Genomic DNA, 17,663 nt, shown 5'->3' with positions numbered 1-17,663 from the left:
AGAAGACGGGGGTGTGGGGACAATCACAAATGTATCTGTGTCCAGAACAAATCTTGGCATTCATTAAAGAAAATGGATTCAGCTGTACATTCTGTTGTATGCTTGAATTTTCCACTTCTTGAAGAGGAGGAAATTTCTTACTATATACCTTGTTCTGCCAGCTGTTGTTTGGGTAGTGGCTGTTTGATGCAGCCACTGTCCTCAGTGATCCGGGGACAGAGCATCAGTGCCAGAGGCTGCAATGTCACCCAGGGCCTCCTGCGGTTTGGTGGAGGTCTGGAGGCTTCAGAGGTCTCTCCTTTGTGCCTGAATTTGGACTGCCTTCCTGAAGGCCTGGGAAAGGTGGGCCAATGCTCCTGCTGTTGATTGTAGTAAAGAACATGTAAAGCAATGGCCAGTTTCAGGCCAGTGGAGAGTGGTTCAGTGCTTTTCAGCGGGGGAAAGCACAGAGCTGGAAGTCAGGAGGTACATTGCCTATCCCACTCAGAATTGGGGTAGTGCTGAGCTCCTGGGGGTTGACAACAGACTTCAAAGTAAAGTTCTGCAAGATGGTGGCTATGAGTAAGAATATCTCCATTCGTGCCAGGCCCTCTCCTGGGCAAATTCGTTTTCCTGGAAGTGAAAGCAGCAAATAAAACTCAGTGGGAGTTTCTAAGTAGAGCAGAGTTTGTGCTCAGCAGCTGTGTTGCACAGCTTTGTTTACTACACACAGCCATAGCAGTGAGACAACTGTCAGGGTTACCAAGGGCATTTTCAAGAGAAGAATTTGTTGGCAAAAGACCCCTGACAGTTTGGATGGATGTGTGAAGGGCAGGAGCAGGAGAAGACTTAACTGAGGAGGAAACATGACAGGATTCAAGACGAGAGAGAGCAGGGTGACATAAAGCACAGGTGAGGAAGAGGAAGGTTGGGCCTATTGATAGGTGAATGGTTGCATGTAGCCTAAGAGGTACTTAAATGTGCTGGGGAAAAAGTGGAGCTGTCACAAAAAGATTTGTTCAGGACAACCTGGGTGGTTGTGTGGGAAGGCGACAGGGATTTTAGTGCCAGTGGACCCCATTCACGTCATTACATTGGCAACTCCTAGCAGGAGATTTGAGAAGCCATCAGGCCTGAAGAAGATGGGAGATGCCACTGAAGATGGGGGCAGTAGAGAGGAGTTATCCAGAGAGCAGTAAACCCCAAGGAAACACCTGTGGGACTGTGCTGGGAAGAGGCAGTTGCGTGCTGCAGGGAAGGGCAGGGTGGTCACCAGAGGTGGGAGGCTGACAGAGAGAGGAAAAGAGCAAACGTGTGCTTTACCTGCTGAGAAGGGCATGAAGTAGTTGCTCTTCCTAAAGCTGCCATCCTTATTCAAGAAATGTTCAGGATTGAACTCATGTGGGTTTGGAAACTCTTTACTGTCGTAGAGGACAGAAGCGAGGACAGGGTGACAGGAGATACCACTGAAGATGGCGGCAGTAGAGGAGAGGACAGAAGCGAGGACAGGGTAAATCGTGGTGCCCTGAAGTAACACAAGAAGAGCAGAACATGAGAGGCAGGCAAATGAGGTCACTCAATCTGATTGCCTGCCAAGTTGAGACTGTGCTTCCCTGTATAACCCTACCAGTGCCTTTGGTTTCCCTTTGGGGGCCCTTCTTTAGAGGAGGCAGCTTTAGGGAGACTCTACTGAATGTCACAGCAGTTGTTGGCTGCTCTTCCTGAATTCTCCCTCTCATCTCCAGAGCATTCTTCCTCACCCTGCTCTGGTTATAATGGGACACCCCACCTAATTCTTCTCTTTCTTGGTGTTTCACAATAATGACCTTGTGGATGCATCATGTCCTTTCTTTTCTGTGAGTCCAAAATATCCAAAGCACACAAGGTTGTGGAAAACAAGCTCCTGTGCAATTCCCCTGTCCTCACAAATTTCTCCTGCCACAATCCTCTACCTTCCCACTTCCTGGCCAGCCATTAACAGGGGCTGGAGTATTCAGCAGCAATGACACCAGAGTTCTCTGCTGGTAGCTGAGCAGTTCTCTGGGTCCTGCCTTATGATTTTACACAGAGAGCTGGAAATCACACCACCAGCAGCCCATGTACTGCTGTTTCCCAGCTGCCCGCAGTCACCCAGAAGAGCAACGAGCACTGCTGCAGCAGGCCAGGCCAAGCCATGCGCTGCTCTGGCCCACCAGCCTGCCTCTGGCAGTGGCCAGCAGAGACTGCCTCAGGAAGTGTGCTAGAGCAGAGCCAACAGGTTTGGCTGGTTGCATTCAATGCAAACATCACCTACAGCATTTTGTGGCTCAGAGTCTTTCTGTGCTCAATAACCAGCAACTGACTTTGCTCCCAAGCATGTGCACAGGCTGTCCTGGATGGTGGTGAGCTGCTCCTCAGCTTTGCTGCCTATTGTGTGAAGAATCTCTGCTCTGGGTGTTGGTGAACCCTCTGTGCTTCTGCAAATCTTAAAGCTGCAGAGCAAGGGAACAAAAGTGTTGCTCAGAGCTACTGTTTTAGTCTTGGCCCATGGAGCATCAACAAGAGAGTGCAAGTCAGCTACAGCTGCCTGAGGATAAAAGCCTCACCAAGGATGGGGTGAAAACAAGGTCAGGCCACAACAGTTCTACCTTGTGGCTTGTAACTGACAGTCCAAGAACTGCTGTACTTGAGGGAGCTAACCTTAGGAATGACGTAGTCTCTGAAGTTGGTGTCTTTGGTCACAGTGTGAGGGACACCGAGGGGGACAAGACTGATGAAGCGCTGGATTTCATGGACCACGGCATCTGTGTAGGGCATCTGGGTCCGGTCAGCCACACAGGGTTTTCTTGATCGCCCTACTACCTGGTCAATCTCTTCTTGAATTTTCTCTGTCATGAGAGGCACAAACCACCAAATGAGTAAATGAAAGCAAAGCAGTCAAAATAGGTTGCCCTGAGCTGTTTACAAATCACAGATGGCAGAATCATTAAGTTGGTTTTGATGTTGACTGGAATACAGCTCCACTGCTGCCCATGCAAAGGAAGTTCTCCTATTGATTTGGCTAAATAAAGATGTGGACCCAGTCAGGTCCCAGAGAGAGGGAGGCAGAGATGAGGGGAAAATCTGGGTGGAGCATCTGGTATTAGTCATGTGCCCAGCCCAGGGGAAGAGCTAGAGAAGAGGAGGCCACAAATTGGTACCTTGTATCTTTGGATATTTGATAAGAAGCAGAAGCCCAAATCGCAGGGTGACGCTTGTTGTCTCAGTTCCAGCAATGAACAAGTCGAAAGCACTTGTGACCATGTTCTTCATGTGGAAACTGGAATTGGGACGATCTTTCTCCTAAGGAAAGCAAAAGGCTCCTAAAGAAAAGGCTTTGTTTTTCCTCTGGCTGAGCTGAGAGAAGTGGCCCCTTCTCATGTCATCCCAAACCTTTCTTTTCTCCTCGAGCTGTGGCATTTCTCTGCTAATGCAGCTGCCATCTGGGGCATTGCAATGCAGCCTTGAACAGTAAGCTCAATGCCAACCTCCTTTTAAGCTGTGCACTCGATGACACACCACTGCTTGTCTGCTGTTCCAATTGCTTTCCAATGAAAGAACTGCAAGACCAGACTGAAAAAGTCCCTGTGTTTTGGTGAAAGCAGAGCAAGCTCCCCCTCTCCCAACAGCTGCACATAGTGGTGGCTGTGCAGAGCACGCGGACCCAGAGCTATAAGCTCTAATACAGGCAGTATCTGGGGTATTGTTGCTGTTTTCCCATTGCACAGCTGACTGGAAAGGGGTCATCCCCATGTCTGTGTTATTTATGAGATTGAAGGACACAGCATAGGTGTGTTTGGGAGCAAGCTGGGGCCATCTGTCTCCTTACCTCCTGCATTTTGCTGAGGAAGCAGTCGATGAAATCCTGAGGGGAGTTGGGATCTAGGGAGGCTTGGTGCAACTTCACCTCCTCTGCTACAAAGGCTTTTAGAGCATCAAATTCTGCAAATATATTGTTGTGTGGGCCAGGCAGGTAATCCATAATATTTGAGAACATCTGGTAGAGCTGGAAGGAAAGAAACAGGAAGGTCCCTAGTACGATATTTGCCCCATCCTTTGATATCACCCAAATGCCCAGGAAAGACACCACCCTATCAACTGAGCCAAGCAGAAGGAATATCAGTCTGGGCAGTCTGGCAGGAATTGCTTACTAGTAGTAATAGTAGGAACCTTAGAAGTGGAGAAGAAAGGTGTTCAGGATTATTGAGAACTAGGGCACTTAGCTGGCAAAGCCAATTCCAGCTTTGGTGAGGGAGTTTCTTGCCCTTGAATGAAATGCCTTCAGTGCAGCAGAGCATTGATGGGGTCCTAATTAGAGGACTGAAATGGAACTTGATTGGGAAGGAGGCCTCCTGCTCCCCTGGGAGAAAGTTGCCACTGTGAAATGCCTACTGAATGTACCTGTCCCCAGCTGGAGTTCATCATCTCAAAGATGTTGTTCATGTTGTCCATCAGAGCCAGGAACTTCTTGTCTTTATAGTCATATCGTCTCCCAAAGACAATGGAGCATATGACATTGGAGACAGAACAGCTCAGCATGAAGGTTGGGTCAAAAGCTGTTCCTGTGATTTCAGAAATGTTAAGATTATTTTAAAAAACTCCATGAAATATTGTATGTCTACTTATGGCTACTATGGGTAATCTGAACTCTGGTTGTTAGTGGAAATATCAGATCAGTCTCTGAGTGATACAGAGCAGGACATGGTCACAAAATTATTTCGGCTTCGTAATGAGGGGTAGTGGTGCATGGACCAAATCCACAGGAACTTCATTCCTTGCTAAAGATGTGAACTCCCTTAATACAGCCTCTTTTGTTTCAAACATAAAATATATTGAAAATGGACTGTACCCTTTGTTTTGTGGATCTCTTCCAGCAAGTAGTCAGATTCCTCCTGTATCCTCTCTTCAATGCTCCTCTTCCCCATTCCAAAGTTCCGCAGAGTGGTGAGAGAAAACCGCCGGACTTGCAACCATGGCTCATTGTTGCTGAAAATAATCCCTACAGGGGAAAGGAAGAGGAATGACCTGTCTTGGGCATGCTGGGTGGGAGATGAACAGTGGCTCATGGTGACAGTGAATCCTGTCCCTGGAGAGCACTGACATGGCAGCATCACAGTGTGGTTTGGAGGTTCTGTAGTCCAACTGCCTGCTTTTGGCCTTCTCTGCTACATGCCCAACATCCTTGTGAATAATTCATCACTCACCCATACACAATTTCCCTTGCTGCAGCAGCTGGCTGTTGCCCCTTGCCATTTCCCTGCCTATTTTTGAGGGCAATCTGGCTCCCCTTCTCTGCCACCTCCACCCTTTGAGTGGCTGTAGCCTTCTCTGGCTTCCCCTCTCCAGGTGGGTTGCACGCACCCCTGGCATTTTCCCTCATGCAAGGTACACTCCAGCTCTGATCTGCTGAACACATCTTCAGCCCTTCCCTTCTCCTTCAGAAGGAGCTCAGTCAGCAAACATACCTAATCCATTGTTAGCCCTGTCTCCAATTGCCATGTGTCCCCTGGAAGCAAACTCGTCTGCACGATCAATCAAGGCTTCTTTCACCACATCGTATCCGTGCAGCACCACCACTGGGTCAGAGCCCATGTGCACTGTGAACACTGGTCCATACTCTTCACTGAGCTGTAAAAATGCAAGAGAGAGCATGGCCATGGAGCAAACAGTGAGGAAGAATGGGAAAGTCTCTATTCTGCTGCCTCCCACAGCAGGCGGTTAGCCTCACACGTCGGTAACATCAAGATTTGGTTCTCTCATGCTAAATGTGGCTGTGCAGATGGGTCCCACTTATCAGGCCCTGAACAACATGGCAACAGCAATGAGGGGAAGCAGCTGCAATGCCCATGCCTTTTCTGCTCCTCTCGAATTGCAAGTCATTGAGCCATAGCCACAGGCTGACCCCATGCACAGGTGCCACACATTTCTCACCCACAGCAGAAAGAGAGAAGAAGAAGTGGCCTTACCTTCTGGAGGGTTTTGGCCAAGTTACTTGGTTTCACCTGCAACAGGTTACCTAGAATGGGCAGGGGAGCTGGTCCTGGAGGCATCTTCCCCTTCCCAGACCTTCCTTTCCATGCTGCAAAGGAGAGCAGGCAAGCAATGCAAACCAGGAGGACAACAGTGGCTCCTCCCAGGAGCTCCATTTTCATCTGTGGCTCAGGGGGAGTGACTCTGGCTGTCAGAATATGAGTTTATATACTGAAGGTCTGTGTTAGCTGACCCAGTTTCTGGGTCACATGGCTGAGTCAGTCAATGTTTACTAGTCAATCATTTGCTAGATTGCCCTGTGTTATTAAACAAATATTTCATTGATATTAATTATTCATTGGAGAAATACCTTATCTCAAACAACTGAAGATGCCAACCAGCAGAGATTAGGAAATCTGTAATGTCCTCACAAAATCTATTTTGTTATTCCTGGTGTTAATTGTTAATGAAATCATGGTTGGGGCACACTGCAGCACTCACAGATATTCACTGTCACAAGAGCATCTTCCAAGTACTTCAGTGACATTTGGGTTTTCTGTTCTTCACTATTGATTGTGGAAGCCCTCAGTGGTGTGAGCCATCCTTCATTGTTCCTGAAATCTTCAGAGGTAATCAGTAAAGTTCACGCTGCATGTGCTTTGCCAGTAGACACGCAACTGTGTTTTCCTCGCAATTGCACAGCAATAGCCTCAGTCTCTCTCCCTAGTGGTGTCTGCCCTCTCAAGAGAGGAGAGTATAAAATATCAATCTAGCAAGGCTAGAAAGGTCTCCAGATTATCTCAAACAACTGAAGATGCCAACCGGCAGAGATTAGGAAATCTGAAATATCTGTAATATGCTCACAAAATCTATTTTGTTTTACATAATGCTAATTGTTAAAGAAATCATGGTTGGGGCACACTGTCCTACTGAAGCACTCACAGATATTCACTGTCACAAGAGCATCTTCCAAATACTTCAGTGACATTTGGTTTTCTGTTCTTCCCTATTGACTGTGGAAGCCCTCAGTGGTGTGAGCCATCCTTCATTGTTCCTGAAATCTTCAGAGGTAATCAGTAAAGTTCACACTGCATGTGCTTTGCCAATGCACATGCAACTGTGTTTTCCTCAGCAATTGCACAGCAATAGCCTCAGTCTCTCTCCCTAGTGGTGTCTGCCCTCACAAGAGAGGAGAGTATAAAATATTTGTCTAGCAAGGCTAGAAAGGTCTCCAGACATGACAATAGACAAGAAAGGACTTGCTGGCTGAGACAAAATGAAGATGTCAGAAAAGGGGATGAGACATTGAGATTGACCTCTTCAAGGGCTCCTAGAGAAAAAAAGGAGAAAAACACAGAGAAGAGAGAAACCCAGAACTTGAGAGAGTCTCTGGGAAATGGCTTCCCCAGCTGGGACAGAGATGCACTTGTCTGAGGCTGGGTATAAGCCATTGCAACCTGGCAACTAGTCCTTGCACTTACCAAAGCAGCTCATCCAACCTACTGCTGGAAGCTGGCACACACACGTTCTTGTTTCATTGAAGTATGACTCCACTGTGAGGAGTTCCCTAGGTGCCCTGGTAGTTCCCTAGGTGCTCTGGGAGACAGCAGAGCATGTCTGGTGTGTTGCAAGGGCTTAAAAAAGAGCTGGAGGCTTCCTGCCCAAATTGCACAGGGCCTGTGTATGGGGGGATCCCAAGGCAGTGGCAAGGGCTGGTAGAACCAGCCCTCAGGGCTGTGCTCAGTTTGTTCAGTCTGGCCTTAACCCTCTGTCTCTCCCAAACTGTGACATGTTTGCAGGCAAAACTGATTAGAAGGTGTTGCAAGGATAGGGGATGTGGGACTTGGTGTGAAATAGCAAGAGAGCTGGGTGAACTGAGTGCTTCCTTGGGGCAAGCTCTGTTTGCTGCACAGCAACGTGTTAATGTGAGCTTCCCTTTCACTCAGAGGAGCTAGTGAAGATCTCTAGCCCTTGCAAAAGTTTTTGAACCTTCCCTACAGAAGGGAGTTCTAAGTCATCCTCGTTCGCTTGCATGGGTGCAATAATTTTCTAGTTGTTCACTCTAAATTTATTTTACTTCTTCAAGAGCCATACTCAATACTTTGGTGGAAAAATCAAATTGCCAACAACTTTTGGCTAGAATGCTGGCCACATTTCTGCATCAGCTCAGATACTGTCAGGGCAGTTCATGGAAGTTCATGTAGATTCACGGACTTTCATCTAATGAAAGTGAAGTTCATGAGAGTTTGCACTTCCACATGAGGTAGCTGCCACCTAGCAGCGTTCATGACCTTACCTCCTTGTCTACAAAGTTCCCTTTTTTCCCATGACACTCATTGATCAGACTAGTGGTCCACAGAGAGGTTTTCTTCACCTTCCTTCATCCTCTGCATGTCCTTCCTGTCTGTGCTGGTCTTGGCTGCCATCTAAACTGGTGCTTAGAGCTGGGTCACTGTAATGTATGAGAACTGTCAAAAGGGTGAGGAAAAGATTTCTGAGGAAGAGAGACCTGCTTGCTTCATATCAGCTAGGCTGCTTTCTGCTTTCCACTTTCCATAACAACTTCTTTCTAGCAAAGCATTTAATTTCCCTGAATTTCAGGCTCATCTGAAGAACCTCCCATCCCTACATGATCAACCACAGCTATTTGGTGTCTGTGTAGGAAGTAGGAAAGGGCAGTTACCTGAAAACATTCTCAGCACAGGTACTCCTTGGCAGATCTACAGCACTTCTGGGGTTCTTTCATGTACAATTATTCTTCAGGGCCATGTAGATATTTTTTCTGTCAGCAGAAGTAAAGTATTGATGGGTTAAAGTATAATCAAAGTACTTCCCTATAGTTCCGAAGTACTTTATTGGTTTTTACCCAATTATCAGCAGGTAATGCAGTCAAAGGGAGCATTTGGCAGTCATTCAGTGATGATGTGATTTGGGCATGCACAGTGCTCAGCTTCTAAAGAGATGGAGCCTGCCTCCCTGGCAAAGTCCAAATGTTTTCCCTGGGTGTCTCTCCTCTGTTGCTGCCCGGTGCCTGGGCAGGCTCTGTGGGGAGCAGTTGGTTCATGAGGGCTGCTCAAGCCTCAGCCAGGCAGGCAGCCTGCCAAGATCCATTGTCTCCATCTCCTGTTGTGCAGAGCTGCTGACAAGGTCTTACACTTTGTGGAGCAGCCCTGCTGGTTGGTGCATGAAATTAGCAGAGGTAGGCACAGTGACCTTCTTGACCAGCTGGGATCATGGCACCTTGTACAGCTGTGCAGCAAAGGTGGGCTGTGGGCTGAGGGGGAAGAGCAAAAGGAAATGCCTCCCTCAGACTCAGCTGCTGCCCACCCACCATGCCTGTGATGAGGGATGGCTGGGGCCAGGGAACTGGTGCTGTACAGTGCTGTGCAGACATCCAGGAGCTGGAGGGTCTGCTGAGGGCATTCACAGTTCCATGGCATGAATGCAGAAACATGCATGGAAAGATGGACAACGAGGCATTCGCTTGGTGTGGCTGCCTGATGTGTGGCTGGGGAGAAAACTCTCCATGACGCCTTGCACTTACAGGCAGGTAATTGTTGCTGGCAGGCAGAGATTTCTCTGGGATCACAGAGGCTCCCCTTGCCTGTGTTTCAAGCCCAGCTCTGGGGCCCACCTGCCAGTTTTTGAGGGAAGGGGTCCCAGAGAGCACACCATCCCTCCACTTAGCAGCCAGGCCTGAGCCAGTCCTGCAGCTATCCCCACAAACACACTGCAAACAGGGCTGTAAGTCCACAGCCAAGAGTGCTTATGGGGAATCTCCACTGTTTAGGTGTGCAAAGCCTTCTGAGCTCCATGATTTCTCACAGATTTTATCTGGAGGGCTCTTTCTGTGCTTTTATGTCAGCCCCCTGTGGATGGCATTTGAACCCCTCTAATCTTTAAAAGAGTAAAAGAGCGTTGTCACTGTTTCTTGCACTCATGGCATGTAATGAGCAATTAGAGCAGGAATGGGGTGCATGGGGAGAAGCAAGCAGATTTCCTACGTGTCCCAAATGTGGGAAGGACTCGGGGTAGGAAAGAAGCTTTGAAGACCCTCCTGGGGCTCTACAGTACGAATACAGACCCATCTCTTGACACAAGCTCAACTCTTGCCCTTTGGTTTCCTTCAAAGAGTGCAAGCAGACTCTGCTGAGTTCAGGTGAGGGCAATGGAAGGTGTTTAACTGCTGGGCTGGGTCCACCTGGGCACTTCAGGGGTTTCTGGTCCCAGCTGGCTCCACAATTTAAAAGGACTAGGCTAAGAGCCTAGCAAGAGAGCAGGATGGGTGTTGTAGGGTGGTCTAGGTTTGCATCAGGAGCTGTGCTCTTCTGGGTGTTTCTTGGTCCCCTGGCTTTGCTTCTGGGGGTTCATGTCAGTGTTTTTTCTGATCCTACCTTGCTGACTTGTGGCCAAAAAAGTTTACAGTTCACCTTATCTCCGGGCAGGGAATGGATTGCTTCATTTGTGCTGACTACTTGGGGTGAGGCAATATCAAGTGGTATTTTTAGCCATATGCATTTGCCCAAATGTAGAGGTGCATGGACTGAGAAGAAAGAAACACGTTGTGGTGTGAAGTGCTGTTGGACTTCACTGAAGTTCTGTGCATCTTGCATAATCAGGGGCTGTTTATATGACACAGTAGTCAAGGACTTGGTGAAGTGCTGTGCCTGGGTCTAGACGTCTTGGCTGCTGGATTCTCTCACTGCTGTTCCAGACCCTAATACTGTCTAGGTCCCTATTTCCTACAGAAAGGTAGGATTGCAGTGGGTCTAATCTGCAATGTGGGATCTTATGCAGGCTGTTATGTCTTTGAGTGGGTGAGTGGCCTTAGGGATTCTTCTGGGGCTGTACCTACTGCTGCTCTGGCTGTCCTGACTGGTGTGGCTTTCCCCTAGGACCACAATTACCTTATACTGGTTGGGCTTGAAGGAACAGATGCTGCTGGGCAAAAGGTTCTTTGCGATGGGCTTTTGATATCTGGGACTCCAGCGGGCTCCAGGAAAGTATTGGTCTCTTATTGTCATGGATTGACCCTGGCACAGTGCCAGTGCCCCCATGAAAGGTGTATTTCCAAAATGGTTACTGTGAGATGTGACCTGTGAACAGAACAAGGCAGGCTCCAACCTTCCTATAGTCAGCTTGGGGGCTAGGAAAGGGGACTTACTGTTGTGCAGAAAACTCCATGGACAAGTGTTTGGACATAGGAGCCACCAACTTGCTGGGGACTTGTGCCTCTCTGCAGGGTCAGCAGGTGAATATGTGTATTGTGTCTCCCAGCCATATTCTGGCTACATGAGCTCCTGCAAGTTCAGGGATTGAACCGGAGACTAGGTACAATGATTTCCTAAACTACCAAGAATTGATCTAGATGACTATATCTTAACAGATCTAATGTAAGTCCAGTTTCCTGTACATGGCCTCAGGGGGAGTCTCTGCTCCATGGAAATGCAGGTCCCTCCTGAGCAGGCTTTCATGCCAGATCCAGGCCATGTGTTTGACCCTCACCTAACTCTCACTTCCCTTGATGTGTATGCAGAATCACCAGGACTCCTTCAGCCAGTGTCTTTCATGTCATTGTCCCCCTGCTCTTGTGCTTTATCTGCAAAGACCTGCTGTTTTTTCCAGCCCTGGATGCTCCAAGCAGTAGTGTCTGCTCGGCTGTTCCCAGCCAGGACCGGCTGCCTTGTGCCTCCCTGCCCATCAGCCAGGGAGACTGTGAAGCACGAGGCTGCTGCTATGACCCCAGAGAGAGGGTGAAGCTGTGCTACTTTGACAGCTGTCCTGCCTGCCTAGTTTCACACTGAAGACAAGTAAAATGTGTGAGCAATAAGAAGCACTTCCTGACTATGAGTCTCTTGGCCTCTTTTGGGGAATGGAGCAAAGACTAGGAAAATCCCCTGCTGAAAGAGAAGGGGAGAGGTTGATGCCAAAAGCTTCATTCCCTGAAGTGAATGTGATAGAGGTAAGAGGCATCACTTTTGGAGTGTGACAGAAAATGTGACTACTAGAAGGATAGTAGTTTACCTAAGCAAGTGCTAGTTTGGCTGGTGAATTAGCTTAGGGTGTGTGCTCTAGCTACACTAATCAATATTCTCTAAACTACATTTCTTGGCTAAAATGACTTGGAAATAAACTTTGAGTACCTTTTGAAGCATCTGGGCTCTGAATTCCATTGAGATCCTCCAGTTAAGCCCCATGAAATTCACCCTGCCTTGTACTGTTTGCTCAGTGCTCCTGGGACTGACTAATACACAAAATTGGTCTCAGCTGTACTTAACAAGGTTCCCAGTGAAGTGGTGCCCGGGCAGCAGTATTGCAGGTGTCAGGGAGAAGTGCTGTAATGCCGCATTGGACCGAGATTGCAAGTGTATGTGTAAAAGTTTTGAAGCCGCCTTGGAGCGGACAGCAGAGGGCTCCAAGGCTACAGCCTGGATGTGAAACAAGCCGAACAGACCTTCTTGCCTTCCCCCTTAGGGACCAGGCCCGTGGTATGGAGCTAACTCTCCCCTTAGCAGCCCATATGGATGGTGCTGTGGCTTTGGATTTGTCCCTGAAACAGTGGTGAAAACAGATGTTCTCGCTGATTGCTGAATAGCACTTGCAGAACACCAAGACTTTCTCTTCATTCTGCTGTCTCTCAACCCCAAGTGAGTAGACATGGGACAGGCTAGAACCTGGGAGGCAGCAGAGCTGACTCGAAGTGGCCAAAGGAATATTCCATGCTGCACAATTTTATGCTCAGCAGTGCAAACATTGGGGGATTTGATCTTTCAGCATAGCTGATGCCCCAACTGCCTAGGCACTGACCTGCCTGTAGGCGCAGGGTAGGTGACTTTTCTTTACATCACTTGTGCTTTAGGCCTTTTCTTCCCTCTCCTCCTCTCCTTCACTTAGTTAACTGTCTTTATCTCTCCAGCTACAGGTTTTCATGCTATTGCTCTTCCTATTCTTTTTCTGCCCTGCTGGGGCAGAGTAGGGGGAGTGAGCAAGCGGCTGTGTGGGCGCTTAGCTGCTGCCTGGGCTCAGTGTGCCACACTAGGATATCGCCAGGCCCCAGACAGTGCCTGAGGGATTTCAGGCTGTGTTCCACTTTTCTCTAGGTGTACCTGCACTGCAGTGCTTTGGTGTGCCACCAGTCTGTAAAGGAGTCCTGCATCACCGCTTGTCCTTCCAGAGTCAGTGAGTGTCTTGGCCTTCTGCTCCCTAGCCAAAGGGGCAGCAAGGGCCTAGTCTCCAAGCTGGGGAGTAGGAGACATGTAGCCTATGGAGTAATTCCCTTAAGGCACGGACAGCTTGACAAAGCATTTCCTGCTCCTTTCCACTGACCAAGGGCTCTTCTTATGCCAAAAAGACAGAGGTCTTCATGGGCTCTTAGCTCTGTGTGGTCTCACATGGAAACTGTGCCTTCAGAGCTCCCCATGTGTTGAGAAGTTGACCTGGAGAAAGTTTGCTGACCTTCAGGGCTCTATCTCTTCTTACCTACAACCTTCACGTTGCTCTGTAGCGGGTAAAAGGAGTGCTGAGCATCCTTTTCAGGAAGGTACTTCCCATGTCTCCAGCAAAGGCCCTGTGATTTTCCTCCAGGATGAGCTAAGACAGGACACAGCCAAGGATGGCCTTGGTAAGTGTGGCAGCAGAGCAGGGAAAGGGGGCTGGTCTAAGGCTTTTCTACAGAAAGGCTGAGCCCCTAAGGCATCCCTGTGCCTCACTGGGAGCATTCCTTGGGGTGTCTCTCCCCACGGGAGCAGCTGTGCATGCTACAGCCCCCTGGGCTCTGGGATTTGCTGCTGTGGCAACTGGGACAGCTCTGTGTGTGGTGCTTGTGGTTTCTGTGCTGTGGCAAAGGAAGATGTCAGCCATGCATGAAACAATGGATTGCAATAAACTGATTGTCGAACCCGTTTGTTTGGTGGTCCCCCTTCCCTTGGAGACCTTAGCTGTGAGACTATATTTGCAAAGCAGAAATTACCCCAGTGGCTGTGCAAGCTTTCCAAATGCTCTGAATTCATCTCACTCTGGAATTCTTCTACTCTGGGATTGATGTTATCTGTCTGCCTTGGACAAACTGGAGACCTTGTCAAGGCCTGGGCTGCAGACTGAGGCAGGATTGGTGCTGGGTGGTGTTGGCATTTCTGTTAATGAATATAGTGGCTTGCAAAAGTAGTGACCTAGGCTCCATTCTAGGAGCCTTCTCTCCATTCTCTCCAAGATGCAGAGCAGGTATTTTGACTGCACTGAGGAGCTGGGAGTCGCTCACTTGTCCCTATGTCACTAGGTAAGGTAGGGCTGTGCTCATGTGGCAGGACCGGAAAGCAAGGATGCCAAAGCACTACACAAATGGGCCTTGATAATGATGCTGTGGATGAACTTGCCTTTCTTGCCCTAGAAACAGAAAAGGGTAGGTGGCATTTTTCTGGTGAATGAGAACACGGAAACTTCATATCAACTGGAAAAAAAAAATAAAATAAAAGGGCCTAGGTGGCCCTTCTGAAATTTAGGGGGAAAAAAAAATTCTAACTTTACTTAGTGCTTACTCTTAAGCCTTCACATGACAGCAGCAGATAAGAGTCTTCAAAGGTCTTAGGTCAAAGCTAATTTGACATCGCTGTTGGCATAAAAGCGCTTTTCTGAATTTTTAACTTATTTCTTTTAGATGAGAAAAAACCTTGCTATTTTGAGCATCTGGAGTGGTTCAGTGTGGTGATGTCAGTTCCAGCAGCTGGGCAGCATCCCTCTTGGCTTTCTGAGGTCCTATGTGAAAACAGCACAGCAAAGCTCTGCCGGCAGTAGAGGGGAAATGGGGCTCCACCCCCTCCTTCCTGCCCAGCCTGGGGGAGCTCTGGTGCTTGCACTTACACCGAGCTCTGCTTGTAGCTGATGGGGTAGTCCTTAAGGGGAAGGAAAAATGCTTTTCCCCCTTTTCCTCTAAGGCTTGATTAGAAATCCTTCCTGTTAAGGGCAGGAGAGAAGCCTTAATTGTATTGCTTTGGGGCCTTTAAAGGGGGGAGTAACACTTACATGTGGAAGCAAAGAACTGATCAGTAGCTTGCTTGAGGCAGCAGATGTTGTTCTTTTTAATTAGGTTCTGTTGCTCCTGTGTGGTTGGAGGGTGTTAACAAGTGGTGGGATCTGTGTTTTAATTCCTTTCGTATTCCAAGAAACTTCAGGAGTAATCTTGTCGAGGCTGTCTCGGGTCGGGGGTCTTCAAAGATACGAGCAGTTGTTAGTTGTAGTAAAGTTGTTTATTGCATGAATACATCAGTCTCAAAGGTAAAGAGTTCAAGGTATTGAAGTCCATGCTCAAGTATGAAAGTCTGTGCTAAAAACTTTCTGGCATAGTGTCCCAAGCAAAGCTGCAGCTGCAACAGCTCCTCTCTGGTGTAGAGTCCCAGGTTCTGTGCAGGAACAGCGGCAGCAGCAGCAACAGTTGTTCCCTGGCATAGAGTCCAATGTTCTGAGCAGCAGGAACCACAACCTTTTCTTCTTCTTTCTTCTTTTCTTCTTGTTATTCTTTCTTCCTTCCATCCCTTGTTCCCATCCCTCCACCCCAATGGAGGGGCATTTTGTTCATAAAACATCCAGTCAGCTAAAAGCACAATTCTCAAACATTCTTTCTAAACCAATCTAAACTTAATTCTAATGTGCTTTATTAGTATGAAAATGGTGTCAGTTCTTACCTAAAAACCTACTTATATAATATTATATATTTATGCAACTATACAATCTGTTTTCTTACTAATATTTACGTTTATAAGTTTATCTATTTACGTGGATAGTTCTATCTATTTACACATATAGCTCTCTCTGTTCTAGAGAGCAAGCCAAGCTCTGCTATGATTTGTTATGTCTGGAGATAAGTTACTGAACTTTAAACTAGGCCTTAGGGTCTTCACTAGCTAATGCAGTTTCTTAAGGCACTTAAAATATATTTCTACTTACTCAAAACTATAACCTACATTTCTGCTTACTTAAATCTACACTTCTATTTCATGACTATGCAGCTTATTATATATTAATTTCTCTAAAGGCTTTAATTCAACCGCTGCATTCGTTTCTCTCTCTGAGGAACTCAGAGAGGCTTGCATTGCAACATCCCCCCTCCTTTTTGAACCATGTAGATTCCCTTAATAGCTTTGCTGATCATTTCTCAAATGCATTGGAGAAAACAAGGCACCATGATTAGCACAACTATTATGATGACTAAAATGTATAAGCCCCTTTTTAGAAGCTCTTCCACCCATGAAGTTAAATTCCATCCATCAAACAGACTATCTAACCAAGTGCTCACATCATTTCTAATCTGTGATACACCTTCCTTGTATGCTTTTGTAAATAGATTCTGAGTGATCAGATAGATTTGTACAACACATTCCTTTAAAATCCTGACATCCATGTCCATGTGCTAATAAGAGAAAATCAATTGCAGCCCTGTTTTGCAAGGTTGCATGTCTAATACTGTTGACATCTGTTAGCATATCACTCAATGCAGGGAGGTAGAATTGAACTCGTTACTCAGCCAACACCCTAGTTGACCTAATTGTTTCAGTGCCACTGCTGAACTAAGTTTTGGCAGAAGAAGAGACGCTGTTGTATGCTTGAATTTTCCACTTCTTGAAGAGGAGGAAATTTCTTACTATATACCTTGTTCTGCCAGCTGTTGTTTGGGTCTACTGCTAATACCGGGAAGGAACTTTCCTGTGGGCCTTTAGGTTGGCAATGGCTTTTGCAATCAAGGGAGCATTTAGAAAGTGGGGCAGATAAAGAAGGTGGCCAGCCAATGGGCAGATTGTTCCATGCGTTGCTCACAATTTAGGGGGCTGAGATGCGAGTCTGCAGTGATAAAGGTCAGGGGTCTGGGAATTAGTCTATAAGTGTTTCTCAAAGGACCAGCTCATTTGCTACACAACAGCCTCTGGCCTTCAGCAGCAGGTGCCAAACACCCAGAGACTCGAAACTCCTGTGCGAAGGACAGCAGGCTGAGGCAGATGTTCCTTACTGCAAAGTTTTAGTCCACAATCCTTGGCAGCAAAATGCTGCTATGGCAGCAACTCAAATGCTTGTCTTCCTCTTTCTGTCCTCTCCTTTATGTCTAACCCGCTTGCTAAGGACCATGTCTGAGTTCTTTCCCCAGCACACTCCTAATTGATGAATGTTCCACTACCCAGAACAGCTCTGTGGTGTGTGTCACAGCTACCCAAACCTTCATGGTGTCTGAATTTCCCCCCAGCTGTTCCCAAAGGCAACGCAGCAGCGGAGATGAAGAAAGGAATAAGCATCCCCATGTAGCCTGCTGCAGCCGAGTACCATGGCACAGTGTGACCCAGTGGCACAACTTACTTCAGACAAAGAATGACGCCTCAGACCAGGCAGGCTCCTTGGTCTCAGCATCAAGCCAGTAGAAATCTTCCACTTTGTCCTGGCATTTCCAGCAAATGCTCTGGCAGATGAGGTGGTAGCCTTAGAAAGCAAAAGCAGGATTCCCCTCTGTACCTCGTTTTAAGTGCAGCCTTAGAGCCAGAAGCTGCCTTATTTGCCATGCAGCTGGTAGAGAAGGTATGGAAGCTCCAGTGCCCTGAAGGCCAGCTTCCCAGGTGTGTGCCAAAGCCTGGATGTTCTGGGCCCCAGCCAGTTTGTCTGAGTCAGCCCAAGAGAAATGCCATCATCTCTTCTGCTTTGCAGGTCCTGCATGTATTAGC

The 17,663-nt window shown here is 47.6% G+C and overlaps 2 protein-coding genes across 6 annotated transcripts; one reads left to right on the top strand and one right to left on the bottom strand.

Moving 5' to 3' along the window:
• Positions 1–182: 182 nt before the first annotated feature.
• Positions 183–8,798, bottom strand: LOC121341821 (cytochrome P450 2C19-like). Of its 5 annotated transcripts, none has more exons than XM_041415674.1 (11): positions 8,651–8,798; positions 8,264–8,419; positions 5,964–6,076; positions 5,463–5,625; positions 4,847–4,996; positions 4,399–4,559; positions 3,827–4,003; positions 3,159–3,300; positions 2,659–2,846; positions 1,303–1,504; positions 183–612 (listed from the first exon to the last, which is right to left on the bottom strand). In XM_041415674.1, exons 3-11 carry the CDS (start codon positions 6,045–6,047, stop codon positions 431–433), a joined length of 1,449 nt encoding a protein of 482 aa, XP_041271608.1. In that variant the 5' UTR covers positions 6,048–6,076; positions 8,264–8,419; positions 8,651–8,798; the 3' UTR covers positions 183–430. The 5 variants fall into 5 exon arrangements, with proteins under 5 accessions (XP_041271608.1, XP_041271609.1, XP_041271607.1 ...); XM_041415675.1 differs by having other exon boundaries at positions 8,264–8,435; positions 8,651–8,750; XM_041415673.1 differs by lacking the exon at positions 8,264–8,419 and having other exon boundaries at positions 8,651–8,793.
• Positions 8,799–10,231: 1,433 nt separating this feature from the next.
• LOC121341617 (zona pellucida sperm-binding protein 4-like) lies at positions 10,232–13,867 on the top strand (the record flags this gene model as incomplete). The annotated part of the gene is made up of 8 exons (XM_041415271.1): positions 10,232–10,465; positions 10,699–10,784; positions 10,863–10,959; positions 11,575–11,759; positions 11,819–11,929; positions 13,068–13,146; positions 13,472–13,594; positions 13,716–13,867. Coding segments are annotated over exons 1-8 (1,050 nt in total), but the record flags the coding sequence as incomplete, so codon positions are not given.
• Positions 13,868–17,663: the final 3,796 nt, after the last annotated feature.

This window comes from Onychostruthus taczanowskii, unplaced genomic scaffold (genome assembly GCF_017590055.1).
Source record: "Onychostruthus taczanowskii isolate IOZ18803 unplaced genomic scaffold, ASM1759005v1 scaffold5, whole genome shotgun sequence".
Taxonomy (NCBI): domain Eukaryota; kingdom Metazoa; phylum Chordata; class Aves; order Passeriformes; family Passeridae; genus Onychostruthus; species Onychostruthus taczanowskii.
Note: the sequence above shows the minus strand (reverse complement) of the source record. Positions and strands in the feature narration are given on the sequence as shown.